The following is a 14784-nucleotide window of genomic DNA, read 5'->3' as shown; positions in this document are numbered from 1 at the left end:
ATGTGTGTGTGCGAGTGTGTGCGCGTGTGTGCGTGGAAACTCTGCAAAACGAAAAAGCCCAACATAAGATTAAATCTTTCTCGAAAAGCAAGACAGAATAAAAAGAAAAAACTGCAAACAGTGCTTTGATGAAAACTGACAGGTGTTTAACCCTTTCAGCTCTTCCGCACCATCCACCTGAAGATGAGGCGATGCTTATTTATGTATTTATTTATTTGTTTAATTTCTTGTATTATAAGCAGGGAAGGGCTGCAGCTGTTTGTGACGTAGCAGGTTTTTTACCTGTCAGTGTAATGCGCGTCGCGGTGCTGCGGCAGGCCCTGCTTACGTCTCTGGCTGGATGATGAAGAGCTGCCCGCTGAGGGCAGGTGGGCCTCTAAGGCTGCAGGATTCCTGACTGCCGCAGCCAGCGCCTCCTGACGAGCCCGCAGTATGTCTGCAGAAACAGGAGAAGCACAGAGATCAGTGAGTCGACATCATAACGATCGGGATGGATTTATAGTTTTAGGCTGCTAAAACCTGACCAATTCCTCATCTACTAACTTGCTGTGCCTGAATATTGGTTTACTGGGAGCCTAAAGGGCAATGAAAGGAAGCTTTTTTTTAACTGTAAAAACTACTAATTCAACATAAACATTTTAAAATGGTACTAAGAATAGGTGAGAAAAAAAGAAAATCATCTGGTGGCTGAATAATCCCTTACTGGAGACTGGCAAGTCCAACGCTTAAAAATACCATATTTTTTTTCCAGTCAGTAAACACACCATAACACAGCTTTTGGAGTGAAAGTTCTTACTGAGTAAAGACAACTCAAAGCTAGGCATTTCAACCATAAGTAATGTTGTTTTTTTAAACAATTAGTGTGTTACATTAAAGTAAAGGTTCCTACAACATGCTAAGACTTGTCTTGGATTCATTACAAGAGACTGAGTGAGAGCTCAATTACCTTCCTGTTCATCAGATAACAGGAAGGCTAAATGGTGTTCAGCAAAGTTTCTCTGTTTCATGCTTTTGAGTCATCAGCGTTAGCGATGAAACATGGTGGACACGCTAGCAGGTCACACACAGAAATGGTTGTTTTAGTAATGCTAATGGCAGTAACCCTGCCAGTCGCTAATAAAAGAATCATTTCATCTTTGTTTTAAAATAGCAAAACAGGGATCTGAATGGTAACTTACAGCCACTGCTTTTCTACAAACACACAGTGTGACTTCGCTTCTGATCCTACGGTAAATAACTGATGAACCTCAAGACAGTAAGATTCTAAAAATATTTAACATGCTGCTTTGTATCTTCTCATATTATAGGTCTTAAATCAGAATATATTAAAAATTGGCATCAGCAGATCAACACTATGAAAACCAGAGATCAGATTCTGTTTTGAACAAATAACCAAAAAAAAAAAAAAAAGGCACACAATGTTTTTATTCCTCCCCACCCCTACGGCGCCGCTGCCATCATCATGCCCCCCTTCCTACGTCCCTCCACCTCCACCTCCTGCCCTCAAACGCTCGCCTCATTCCACCTCTTCGCTCCCTCGGCCTCGCTCTCTCCCTCTCTCCCTCGCAGGAGAAGAGGACTCATCATTATCAGCCAGGCCAGGCCACACCAGGAGACATGGCTTCTAATGAGAGAAAAATCCATCCGGCTCTTTCTCTCCTCCCTCTCGCTCCCTGCCTCAATCTATCCACTCCCCCCCCTCTAACACACACACACACACGCACACCCCTCCGACCCTCCACCACCCTTTTTTTAATTAGACGGATCCCTCGGGAGCTAGGGGCCATTTCCGCCGCCGGTACGGGTGTGATGTGTGTTTTTGTGTGTCTGCGTGATTTAGGTGCCTGCTAGTGCGTGCCCGACTGTGTGTTTTGTGTGTGCATGTGTGTACTGAAGCAGCTGAGTGGGCGCCGGGGCTGTGGTGGGAGGGGGGTGAAGCGACAGATATTAATGCGGCCTAGCTCCGGTGTATCGATCTGTTTGCTGCGCCGGGCCACAGGGGACTCGGCTGGCGGCAGACAAGAGTGCGTGGGTGTGTGTGTGTGCGTGCGTGTGTGTGTGTCTGTGGGGAAGTGGCGGGGTAGAGGTGGGTTGAGAAAGATAAGAGAAGGATGAGAGGGAAGTGAAGCCCCAGAGCGCACACACAAAAACACACAGTCGGGCTGTTGTGCGCCTGTGACAGGGAGGAACAGGTGACCTCTGAGTTCTCTGTGGTCACAATCCCGTCTCACCAATTACTTTGCATGGCTGGCTCTGTTAAAGGGATGCTTTAGCAATTTTTATTATGGGACCTTTACAACATCCTCCCAAGCAACTGATTTTAAAAGGAATCAATGCTGCAGACCCAAAGGCATCCTGACCGTATCCCATCACCTAACTTTAGGCGTCGGATGCTGCTACTCGAAACCTCAAGCTCACGGTTGAAAGGAAAAGACGAGTAAAACTGAAAATGCGCGTTTTTAGTTATTTACATTAAACAAAGTATTTAGTAAAAACAGATTTCTGGGTTATTTTCTTTCAGTTAAATTCAGTAAATAATAGAAGCATCCAAGATTTAAGTGTGAGTTGGTAACATGTGCTTTTAATGTAAGTTTTGATGAAATAGAGTCCTCGAATCCAGACCTAGGAGGCCAATGTTGTCCAAGTTTTATCTGTGCTTCAACACACCTGAGCGAGTCAAATGGCTGAACTGCCTCCTCTAAAAGTTGCAGTACACCGGCCCTTGAGGCCTGGATTTGATAACCCCACTTCTATATGGCTGTGTGCTATACATTGTTTCTCTACGTAAAAAAAAACAACAACAAAAAAAACAATCCTGAACTAATTTTAATTTGGATCTTTAGACTTCTTTCATACGCTATGTAAAATACCAAGCCTAGCAGTTTGCCAGACCTAATTGGTATTTTAGCAGCAACATGGAGCCATCTGCTGAGAACTGTGCTTTTTCTTTTTTTACAGTAGCTGATCAGGATGATGCATCAACTCAGATGCTGCATCTCAGACTTGCTTTGTCTTGCTGTAGATGGTCTTCAAAGAAGTGAAAGTTATTTAGCTTTTCTACTCATCCACATGTCTCAAAGTAAAACAAATAAATAATTACAGCATTACAGTTGACCGCCACCTATTCACAGATTCACCAATTTGCAGATTATTCTGTGGAATGTGACTCCAAATTATTCCGATTATTTTCAGAGGGTATATGTAAAATATTAAAAAAGAAAATACAGCTTGGGAAGCTGAAATGCTTCGGTGCAATGCTGCTTAACATGCCAATGGCTGACACTTGCAGAGCAGCCAATCCAGGAGCGCCATTCATTCTCCTTGGACGTGATTGGTTGGACCCCAAAAACGGGTAAAGGAATAATATAACTGCAGTAGAGCTAATACCACACTACTGCACTGTGCTTATTAATATGTATTAATGTATAGTATGTGCCTGAACAGTTAAGTTAGGCTACTATAAGTGTTATTAGACGGGATTGCATGGACTTTGTATGTGCAAATATCAGCAGTCCACTGTAATTACTATTACTTATTTAAAAGTCCTAATTTAAAGTCTAATGACAGAGAATGTGAATCTTATTAATAGCTATTTTCTGGTCCTAAATTAAAGAAGTATTTAAATGTTTCTTTAAGAACTCTGCACTTGTTAACCTCTATTTCAATATTTTGCACGTCTAAACTGGTCAGACATCAGCTGGACAATTCTTCATCAGTGAACACAGAATAGTTAAAAAACACAGTTTAAGATTCATGAAACTTCAGTTCCAACTTTGGAAAGCAACGTACCACTTATCAGTCCCAGCTTATAGCTCACTATAACTCCTAATCAGTTATAATGAGATCAATATTTTTGGTTATGTTCTTATGTTTCTAATAAGTTGCACAGTAAACAGTATTGGTTTGGACTCTGTTGCCAGGGTGGGAGTGTGTTTGGTGTGCGAAGGCAGAAACATGGATGCCAATTATTCAGGGCACCAATTATGCAAGAACCGCCACTGCTAATGCAAAAAACACAATTTGAATTAAACAAGAAAAGGTGGTAGAAGTGATCACTTACATCTACACTGCAAAAGATAATCGTCTCAAAAAATATATAAAAATATGGAAAACAAAACTTTTTTTCCAATGAAAAAAATCTGCCAAAGGGAATAGGACTTATAATCAATGTCCATTAAATTATTGACTTAAAACAAACTCTTACATCTTATAGAAAAGTTAGTTTTTTCTTATTTCAAGCATACCACGACATATGCACTAGAAACAAGACAAAAACACAATTAAAACATGTAAAAACTGTTAACTGTGAAGTGGTAACTCTTTATTTCTTTTGGATTCTGCTGTTATTGACATCTATATTTATCCTGCGTATCCTTGTAAAACCTCACCGAAGCAACAGGTCCATATTTTTTACCTCCCTCTCTCCCTTTATTTCTCTTTTATGTGAGCAGAGAGTAGCAGGGTCACCCGAGGCGCTGCCCTTCTGCGAGTCTGTGTGTGTTTGTGTCCACTAAGGTACTCAGATGCTTCATTTTCCTACTAAAACTCTGGTCTCGTGTTGCAGCTGCTGGATCGCACAAGTGTCCCTCTCATTACAAATTAAAGTCCTAATTGAGAACACACAAGCACTAACTGGCCCCTTTCATTCCATTAAGTTACTTCAGGAAGCAGTCCCAGTTTTTTGTACTGTCCCATTTTTCTCGCCATAATCATCCCTGAAGTTGCAAATCCCCGTAGGTAAGCCGGGTTTTCCTCAGCGCGAGAATAAAGGCTAATGCCGCGCCGAAGCAGCTTGGCTGGATCGGCGATGAATTTTGTGGATTGGCAAGTCGACAAAAGCCAAAACCCATCCGCTAAAACTCTGCATGCACCAGAAAATTCAAGTATTTTTTCCACAGGAGGGCATTCTGCCAGTCGTCTAAGCCCGAGCAGCTGTAAAGACGTGGTGAATCCGCAGCGCCGCATGTCTTTGTCCTTTGACCAATCGCCTGCTTGAGTTTTCTCTACATTTTTAGGACAATGCTAAAGATGCTTCACGTTTTGAGTCGGGGCCGAACAGCAGGAGACAAAACATCCAACCCCTCCTCTCACTTTCATCTGGATCTCTACCCCCACCTCTCATTTTACTTTTCCTCTCCCTCAACCTTCTTTCATCATGTGAAGAGGGAGGGAAAGCCCTCCTGGCCATTTCTACAACCCGGCTACCCCTCAATCCTCCCCCCTTCTCTTCTTTTGCCCATCAGGTCCAAAGAGAGCTTCTCAAACAACACCTTGCACCTAGACACATACACAACCAGACACATGCACACACAGAGATCCTCTTCACCCCCGCCTCTTTCGCGCACACACACACTTTCATTTTCTGTGCCCTACACTTCAAACACATGAAAGGATGCTCTGCGGGGACCAAGGCTAAAGGGAGAGTTGGCAGTAAGGAAGAGGAGGAGGGGAAGGGGTGCTGGAGAGGGAGATGTATAGGAGACACGAGGGGCCCAGGGGGAGTAGGGAGGAAGGGGTCACTGGGGGCTTATTTGAGACCAGGTCAATGTCAAGGAGGGCTCGGCGGGACGATTCATGTCAACCTCTTGAGAGACAAAACATCCATCTCTCCGCCTGTCCCATCGTCTGTCTGACAGTGTCAGTTTCTTATCAAGCTCCACCTGTTAATTAGAGGAGAGGAAGTCTAATAACGTGTCTCGTAAATAAACTAATAAACCGTCCTCAGGTATCTTGAGGAAGTCGCCCAGTGTGCCGCCTCGGGCCCCTCCAGGATGTGAGGACGCAGACTGCGTCTCACTGTGCAGAGGTTTTTACAGAGAACTTATCCTCAAGCTCACAGTCGTACAGTTCCTATCGAAAGCATTGATACCTTGTAACTTGTCCCCTTTTTTTCACGTTAAAACCACAAACATCATTGTGTTTTATTGGGATTTTAAGCAGCAAACTCAACATAATTCATAACTGTGAAGTGGAAGGAAAATGACTGATGCTTTTTAAACCTTTTTTGTTTTTACAATCAAGAATCTGAAAAAACAAAAGACTCGAGGCATTTGTATTCAGCCTCTGGAGTCGATCTTTTGTAGAACTACGCTTTTCTAATGTTCGCCAACAAACCTCTGAGGCTTTTACGGAACGGTTGCATTTATACCGAGATTAAATTACACTCAGGTCAACTTTATTTATTAATCAAGTGACTTCTGAACTGATTGCAACGGGTTTTATACGACGGTATCAAAGTAAAGTCTCAACATGAATGAATGCCACAAATTTTGCATTTCTACTTGTAAACAATTTTAATTTATTTTAACAATTATGGACTTCTTTGTGATGGTAGATCGCATAAAACCCCCACAGGGTTTTATGCGACAAAATCCCAACAGTTCAAGAAAAACCTTTTTTTTTATTTTTATTTTAAGGTGAAATAAATGTTGGCAGGACAAAAGATGATGTTTAAAAACTATCTGTATTCCTACACTAAGGAAGCGAAAGCAGGGAAGCTCCAGAGGGCCTGGATAAAAACTGTCATGGCTTCTGGGAAACGAAGCCAGCGATTAGACCGAGCCATAAAACCCTCATAATGTGACGCATTTTCCCAGTAAATCCTCTACGACACAGGGAAAAGGCAATTAAAGCATTTACAGGCCTTCCCCTCTAGATCTGCAGCCAGCAATTAAAAATCAGTACTAATTAAATAAAAATTAAAGTAGATTGACAACAATTCGGCCAAAAAAGCAACTGAATTTATGCCGAGCAAAAACATTTCATAAAACCTGTGAAATCTGACAGCTGGGTCTTTAGAGGAGTTCAAGGAAAATGCTGACGTGTAATGACGGGAAGGTGGGAATCCAAACAAGTATAAAAAAATAAAAAAATGTTTATTTTCCTCCAACAACTCCACCATTTTTTCTGTCTGTAGACACGCGTAAATCTGTGAAATGCTGGCGGTTTTCTGGTCGTTGGGAGATTTAAGAGGAGTCAGATGGCAGCCAATGAGAGTCCCCGAACCAGCCGTGGCACTGATGCATGTGAGGGCTTGTGGGTGTTGTTAACAGCAGAGAGCCAGGGTGGTCAGAAATCACCCAGAGTGACACTTTGACGCTGGGTGGGCAAGCACCGCAAATAGAAATGTCAGCCATCTCCGAGGGCCTGGGTTTTACCGTGGCAACAGAGTAGCAGAGCGTACCGCAGGACTCTGAACACACCGCTGCAGACTGAGGTGGAAGAGTTGCACTGCACCTCAGTGGGTTGGTCGCAGCTGACCTGGAAATTGTTGCAGAACCTCAATTAAGTTTTGAGTTTCACCTCAAAGTAAAGAAAGTAGGACTAAAAGTTAGTCTACACTGTTTCTGGGAAACGTCGGTATCCGCGGTGTTGGACGTGATAGCGAGGCTGATGTCAACCACAAAAAAAAAAAAAAAAAAAACAGAAAAAAAACCCCGGGCCCGAAGACTGACCGTGGCCAGGAAGGCCCATGCTGCTCGCCAGCTGGTAGAGGCGTTGCTGCTGCTCCTCGAAGGATCCCTGCTCGCTGAGCGCTGACATCATGCGCCTGTAATGCTCCACGGTGCTCATGTGGCCGTGGCTGCCGCCTGCCTCCACCACGGGACTCTGGGAGTTTTCTGAAAAACAGGAGCACGTATTCACCAACTGAGTTTCAACAGAAGTACATGTGGGGTTAAAGAACCAGGACACAACACCATAATGAACTTAGTTATTAGTGCTTTTTTTTTATTTACCCAAAAATAACTCTGAGAGTCATAAAATGGAAATTATATCCAAGTAAATGGCTTTAAATATAAAGCAGTGATAGATTTACAACATCTGAGCACAATTCAAAACACACGGACTTATATTAACTCATCTTAAGCGAAGAAGAAAATGCTCTTAAAGTGGAAAACTTTCATTTCTTAGCAACCTACAATGTTTCAGGTTTAAGCTTTCACTAAAGTAGTATTGTCCTTTTAATTTATTGAGATAAGTCATCATATGCAAGAGTATTTTTCATTTTAAAATTCCAAACTAGAACAATACAGAGAAATCAGATCTGAAATTGGTCTTAAAAGTTTGATTGGTGCATCTCAACTCTTAACATTTTTCTGACTTTGCAGGTTTTCTTGATAGTTTTATTAACATTCTACTTATTTATTGTAAGGTAAAAGTGTGGCTGCCTTCTTTCAGCCAGGTGACCACCACTGCACAGCAACATGTAGGGGAGGGGCATATCGTCCCTACCAGTTGCTAAAAACCAGGCAGCAGAACTTTCTCCATCATGCTGTTAAAATGAGTTTTTAAAGGATAATTTGTGGGCTTTTATCTAACCTAGCCGTACCATGACACCTGTAACTTGGACTGTGTCTATTATATCACCATTTTTGGCTGTAAAGAGAGACGTATTTCAATGACAAAGTCAAACTTGTTCTGTTCTTAAATGTCCAAATGAAGGAGAAAGTAGACACAGCAATAGTAAATTCATTAAAAAAAATGTTTACAGGCTTGAAACGTTGCACTTTTAGAATTAATTTTAAGACAGAATCATTCTTCAGATACCAGCCAGAAATTTCTCCATGTATTGTTCACCAAGACAGACCGGAAACCTCCTCATATTAAGTTATATACACAGAGTCATAAGCGGACACTGACCCCATGGTGAACTCTCGGTTTCTCTGCAGAAAGCTCTGCACTTCCCATATCCACAATGCCTGGATTTCAATTTTAAATAAGGAAAGGACAAATAAAACCCATAAGAATAAAATGAATGTGAATGCATCAAAGTGGTGCAGTGTAAATGATTTTGTCTATGATATCCACAGAGCTGTCAGCCCTCACGGTTAATCTCTCACTCTCTGACCTCCCTCCTCCCCCCCCTTTCTGTCAATAGTAACATGATCTAAGGCGAAGGTGGTGGGGGATTCAAGGGGAGGTGGTTCAGGAGTTAGAAGAAGGAGACAGAAGATGAGGCGGAGGAGGGAGAAGCGGAGGGAAAGCTGGGGTTATTTTTACCACCCTCCTCCTTATTGAAACCTGAGTCTGGCCCCGGGCAGGCGAGCAGGAGTGGCGCTGAGGAGCGGAGGTGGAGGTGCTGAGGGGAGGAAGCAAAACACGCAATCATCTCTGTCTCCGCCGCCAAGCTCCCGCTAATCCACCCAAGGTCCTAAAGTGTATGTGTTTGCATGCATGCGTGTGTGTGTGTGTGTGTGTGTGTGTGGGGGGGGGGGTGTGTGTGTGTGTGTGTGTATGTGTGTGAAACTAGTCTGAGCCTGTCTAAAGTTTTCCTTCTCTCTAAACACAGCGGTGGGTGCCGGCTTTGCAGCTGAAAGGAAAACAGACATCATTTACACAGCGGCGTGGCTCCATCCACACGCTGCTCTCTCTCTCCCTCCCTCCCTCTCTTCTAGTCTATTTCTTCACCTGCATTAGTCATCAAAAGATAGCGTCTGTCGCCAGACTTCAGGGCCAGTGCATGCAGCCGGCAAATCCGGCTCATAAACAGGTGTAGCGTCAGGCTTTGGGCGTGAACAGAACTAAAGGTTAAAACACAACATCAGCATCATATTTAAATACTTTGATGCAGCTGGTTGACCATGCACAGGGATGACTCTATCCCCAGTTTGTATGTAAAGAGAATATATAGGAATAATAAAAAATAAAAATGTCTCTATTTGCCTTTAAAAAAAGAAAGCTAGGACCGAATCCTAGCTTCAGCACTATGCAAACAGGCTGCCTCTCAACCAATAACTAACCCTATGCATCTTTTAGAAGCTGCCTTGTGTCTGAGTACGACTATAATGGTCAGGAATGAGTGCCTCTGCCCACAGAGGAAGTGGGAGAGGCTCCAGGCAGGACTGCAGCCGGTCACAGGTCACCCAGTGGGCAGAGGTCAGAAGGAGGACCCAACAGGACCTCAAAGTCCTCCTACATGTGCCTTCAGCAGATTCCATCTCGCACAAAAACCATCAGAGACGGTTTTTTGAGGGGTGCTTGTGTGATAGGACTGAGTGTGTGGCGAGCTGCTGTATAATGCATCAACTGAGAGGTCTTCCTCAAGCGAACAGGGACGGCGCTCAGCGGCTGCCATGGCCCCACGCCGGGCGGCTGGTTTCACACTACACAAGGAGGGAATATGAATAATAGAGAGCAGCGGTGGGACTGCAGCACTACAGAGGGGCTGTAGTTTAACCCAGGTGAGACGATTGTTACTGCTGAGCTATTTTAAACCAGCACCAAAACACGGCACCATGAAGCAACTCGGTTGTCTTGGGTGGTAAGTTTCAGGCTGAGTGATATTTAAAAAGTTACATTAGTTTCAGGGGTTCAACACTCCAAAAAAAGTTACTTATTGAAATCTTCAGAGGCAAAAAAAAACATTAAAGAATATTCAAAATGCTGAAAATCAAACTTCGAGTGTAACCTCACATCAACATTCACCGACTTAGAGAAGATTAAGAAGGACAAAAACAGTGGACCAAGAAATTTTTGCCTGCAGGATGAAGACTCAGTTAGTTGTTCTCAGTCTCAATCAGGTGGAGGCCAGAAGAAGAACAAAAAGAGAACAAAGCTGTTAGAAAGTGAACTACTTCCAGCAGATTGCAGGAAGGATGAATCTGTTGGAGCAAAGCTGTGTTTTCAGCAAATTTATAGCAGGGAGGAGTGTTTGGTAATTTGTTACTGTCCACTAATGTGAGGTGCTAAAGAACTTAAAGTGTCAACTTTCATTATATTGTCTTTGTTTTGAAATAATAGTAAAAATCCTGCTTAACTGCAGCCTGATGACTGCTCTCTCACACAGTGTGACATCACCTCTGTTTCTAGTGTAATGGACAAAAGCCTTCTTAAGTATCTTAAATAGTTACACTGAATAAATAATAAAACAATATATGAACTAACAGTATAGCAGAGCTTTTTCTCCAAAATATTTGGTGGAAAACATCTGCTCTTTACTTCGAAATGTAAGAAATAAAAGTCTTCACATTTGTTATAATGCTTAAAAAAAGTAAAAAGTAAGGAAACTTTAATTTAGTTTAATTAAACTTTAAAGGAGTAAATAAAATACACAGTAAGAAATGGCTGTGTTCCACATTTAGACATGAAGATTAACAACTTTTTAATTTTAAGCTGTTTTTGAGGAAAGAAAATTTACTATTCTATAATATTATTACTTTCATTTAAAAATAAGCAATACGCAAAGTAAGTAGTTAGCTGTAATTAATAGTTTTTTTAATGGAAATTACAATGTTCTTATATTGTCAGGAGTCAGAGTTTAACAAAACCTCTGACTGGTGGAGTTAATGAAATATTGATCATAATCATTACATGTTGCTTTTCCTTTTTTAATAGGAAGAAAAATCAAACATTAAACTTCCTCTGTGTAACTTATAACTCTCTTGTCTTGATAGTTCTCCCAGATTTATTCATATTTGGCACTTTTCAATTTAGTTTCTCCTTCATTTTGCTATTTTGTTCTGTCATCCATCACAAATGACATTAAACTTGTATGTTACTCCAAAAGGGGTCCATTTACCTTTGTTGTTATGACATATGAATCTTACCTTTTGGAGAGACACTGCGTGACTTCTTGCTATCAGAGGGACAATCGCTGCTGCTGTTGGGAGAGAAGCTTCTCCTTTTTCCCAGGAGGTCGTCTGCGAATGAAAGACAGAAGGAGAAGTCAGAAACAAAAAAGAGAAAAGCGCGGTCTCGATGCCGAGACTGTGCTCTAAGTACCTGCATACATGGCTGCTGCTGTGGAAATGCAAAGGAGAAAGTGATGGTTGGAAAGAAAGAGAAGTGAAAGGAGGTGAAGCAAAGCCACGGGCAGCTGGAGAAGTGCCTGTTCTGTCAGTGATGAGGAGGAAGCCTGCACCGCTGAGGATGACAGATCTCATCCAGCTAATTCACGTGTGTGCTGCTCTGTCTGAGGCGGGCGCAAGGGCTCCGTTTTCCTGCGATTTCTCCAAAAATCTCTATCCATCAGTACAAACTGAACTGCTATCAGAGCTACCCTCTCCTCCTCGTCTTTCTCCAGATGTTGGAGCAAAAGTCTTTGGCCTAACTAAAGTACGCTGCATCGTCTCTCTTTTCTCCCTCTGAAGTTTTTGACAGGTAACGTTATGGCCAAATCATGTATTTTTACATGGCCTCGCTTACTCTCCCGTGATGAATGCCCTTTTCTCCATCTGCGTCAGTCTCCCTCTTCTCCCATGCAGACGTGTCGGAGCCCKSCWCCMAWSAGGAGCWYYTMGYSTMCMATTAMMRMWCSYCYCYWCCKCYSTSTYSTCCYCCCCTCTCATCTTCCTCTCTTCCTTCCCGCCCCATCCGCCTCATCTCCCCCCCTTGCCCCCCAAGCCCCCTCCCAAACACGCCTCAAATCAATATGGGCCTAATCAGCGGAGGGAGGGGATGCAGAGCACACTGCGCTCAGCGGCGGCAGGAAGGAAAGAGCCGTTTGTCACTGCTCCCTCGGTCTTCTTTATTTCTGGTGCACCTCTCGTTTTTTTCTTTTTCTTTTTTTCCTCCCAACTATTCTGTTTCTTCCTGCACAAACGCAGCCAAGCCACGACAGCAACTGCTTCTCCTCTTTCTCACCTCTCGATGCATATTTTTAGGGATGGAGGGGCGGAGGAGATGGGGGGTGGTTTTTCCACCCTCGAGGAGAATGATTCCTCTCGCTCGCTCCGTCTCTACAAAGCAATTTTTCATCATTTGCACAGCATGTGCAAACAGCATGCAAATATAAAAATAAAAAACGGAGTTACAAAAAAGGGAAAAAAAAAATACAAACAACATATTTTTGTCGCAAAGCCGAAGCCGGCTCAGTTTGATATTTACGGACCACGTTGGCTGTCAGAGTAGTCTGTCTTCGAGTAAGAAGAACTTTGTTAGCCGTATCTAGTAGACATCTTGAAATTTGTGGTTTTAAATACAGGTTGAAGCATTTATATTCATGTTAATTCATAATAAGTGGTGCTTATGCATTTAAATATTCCGAATTAGAATCACAAACAACTTTAGTTGCTTAATTTGCACTGCAAACAAGAAATTTGACTTTCGCGCCACTTCGCTCTCAGTGGCGACATGTGAAATCACTAAGTTAGTTTTTATCTTGACGAAGATTGAGTTTATCCACCTGGGTTTAAACCAAAAAGTCTGACCAGGGCGCGATACATTTATTGAACCAACAGTTTCCAAATTCTCTGAAACGGCCTAAGAAACGTTATAAACAGCACATCTTTTCCTTTGGTGAAAATGGTGGAATATTTTGATATTTTTTTAACCCAACACATATTTAAAAGATGGTTAATGTTTGATGTTCTATACATAATATCTAAAGCGCCTTTAATTTTAGAATGGTTTTTCATTTAATGTTCTTCGCAATGCATCAGTGCAGAAAACAAACATGTAAGGAAATAATAAGCATCAAACTTCCTCAGGTTTCATAAGCTGCTACTTTAGTATGAGCTTTGAACACTGAAATGTCTTTATGTGGTTTTTTCTCACACTTTTTGCACCTATGTAGGATATTCCCAAAACACATTTTATTTTTTGGGAACTATTGCTATCATTATCATTAGAGCTATTTATATGCAAGTATGTAACATCTTACTTTTCAAAAAAAAAAAAAAAAATCAAAGCTGCTTAATGAGGTATATCCAAGTCTTTGATTGCAGTATGTGTTTGTCTGGATGATATTGATTGGGAACTTAAGCCGCTATAAGCTGTCTCTCATCCTGTTGGCGTATGCAAAATGTTTTTAATGTTGGTTTAAGCGTGAAAAAAATAGAGTCCATTTTGTGAAATGTCAAGTTCTACGGCATTTATGAAGTTTGTGTTGCACCACTGCTTTGTAATATACAAGCGTATTGGAATAATAATATATGTTACTTTTTGCATATGCAGTGGTCACTTCACCAAAGGGAAAGTTCAACACTCTATGCACAGACTGGATACCCTGGAGCAAAATTAGCTGAACATTTTAAGGAAATAGGTCAAAATTCCCTGGTATGTTTGAAGATGAGTAAATCTTCATCATTGCAGACAAAGTGTCAGTCTAGCGCAGCATGAAATTAACACCAATAAGTGTGATGTATTTTCATAGCACTTAACGCTTTGCACTGCCGTCTACGTTAGATATTTATTGCATTTCTATGTTCTGCTGGAAACGTTACAGAAAATTTGGACATGCCAAAAAAGTGAATGGATGTCTAACTTAATAAAGATAAAAATTTACGTTTCACAGTCTCTTTTGAAACAGAAGTGAAATACACAATAAAGATATAAAATATTAGGTAAATTATGTTAAAAGGCAGTAACACAAGAACAGCCTTATCTCGTCACACTGCAGAAAAACAAATTTTCAAATGACGATCCCTGACATCATTTGTTGAGCTCATATCAACTTGTAATTTTCAACATAATAATGTATTTGTGGTCTTATTGTACTTTTCTGTTTTCTTTCAGAGTAAAAATACCAATAAAAATGCTGACTTGGTGAGATATCACTCATTGAACTCTCAATAAAGAGTGATTATTCAAACATCATGAGTACAAAAAGACAGAAAAGGGGAAAGAGGAAAAAACTTAGCTGGGAATCTTTCGATTTTGTTACTGTGGAAAAATTGAGAAAGAAAAGGAGAAAAAATGTGGTTCACTAATGACCCCCTGTTTGATGTTTCTTCTCAGGTCTTAAGGAGAATCAGTCCTTATAACATCCAAAGGAGATGCAGGTAAAAATATTAAAGAGCTCTAATGTACAAAACCACGTATACACACACTTAATGCATGTGACAA

The 14784-nt window shown here is 41.6% G+C and overlaps 1 protein-coding gene across 3 annotated transcripts in view; it reads right to left on the bottom strand.

The window, feature by feature from the left end:
• Positions 1-14784, bottom strand: part of samd11 (sterile alpha motif domain containing 11) — a 62544-nt gene that overhangs the window by 14651 nt on the left and 33109 nt on the right. For all 3 annotated transcript variants that reach the window (XM_008413336.2, XM_008413337.2, XM_008413338.2), the window contains exons 5-7: positions 11547-11639; positions 7455-7619; positions 283-436 (exon numbers count right to left, since the gene is read on the bottom strand). In XM_008413336.2, coding sequence (XP_008411558.1) covers positions 283-436; positions 7455-7619; positions 11547-11639 — 412 coding nt within the window. The remainder of the gene's footprint in view (positions 1-282; positions 437-7454; positions 7620-11546; positions 11640-14784) is intronic.

This window comes from Poecilia reticulata, linkage group LG7, assembly GCF_000633615.1.
Source record: "Poecilia reticulata strain Guanapo linkage group LG7, Guppy_female_1.0+MT, whole genome shotgun sequence".
Lineage (NCBI taxonomy): Eukaryota > Metazoa > Chordata > Actinopteri > Cyprinodontiformes > Poeciliidae > Poecilia > Poecilia reticulata.
This window is presented reverse-complemented; position numbering and strand designations above follow the sequence as displayed.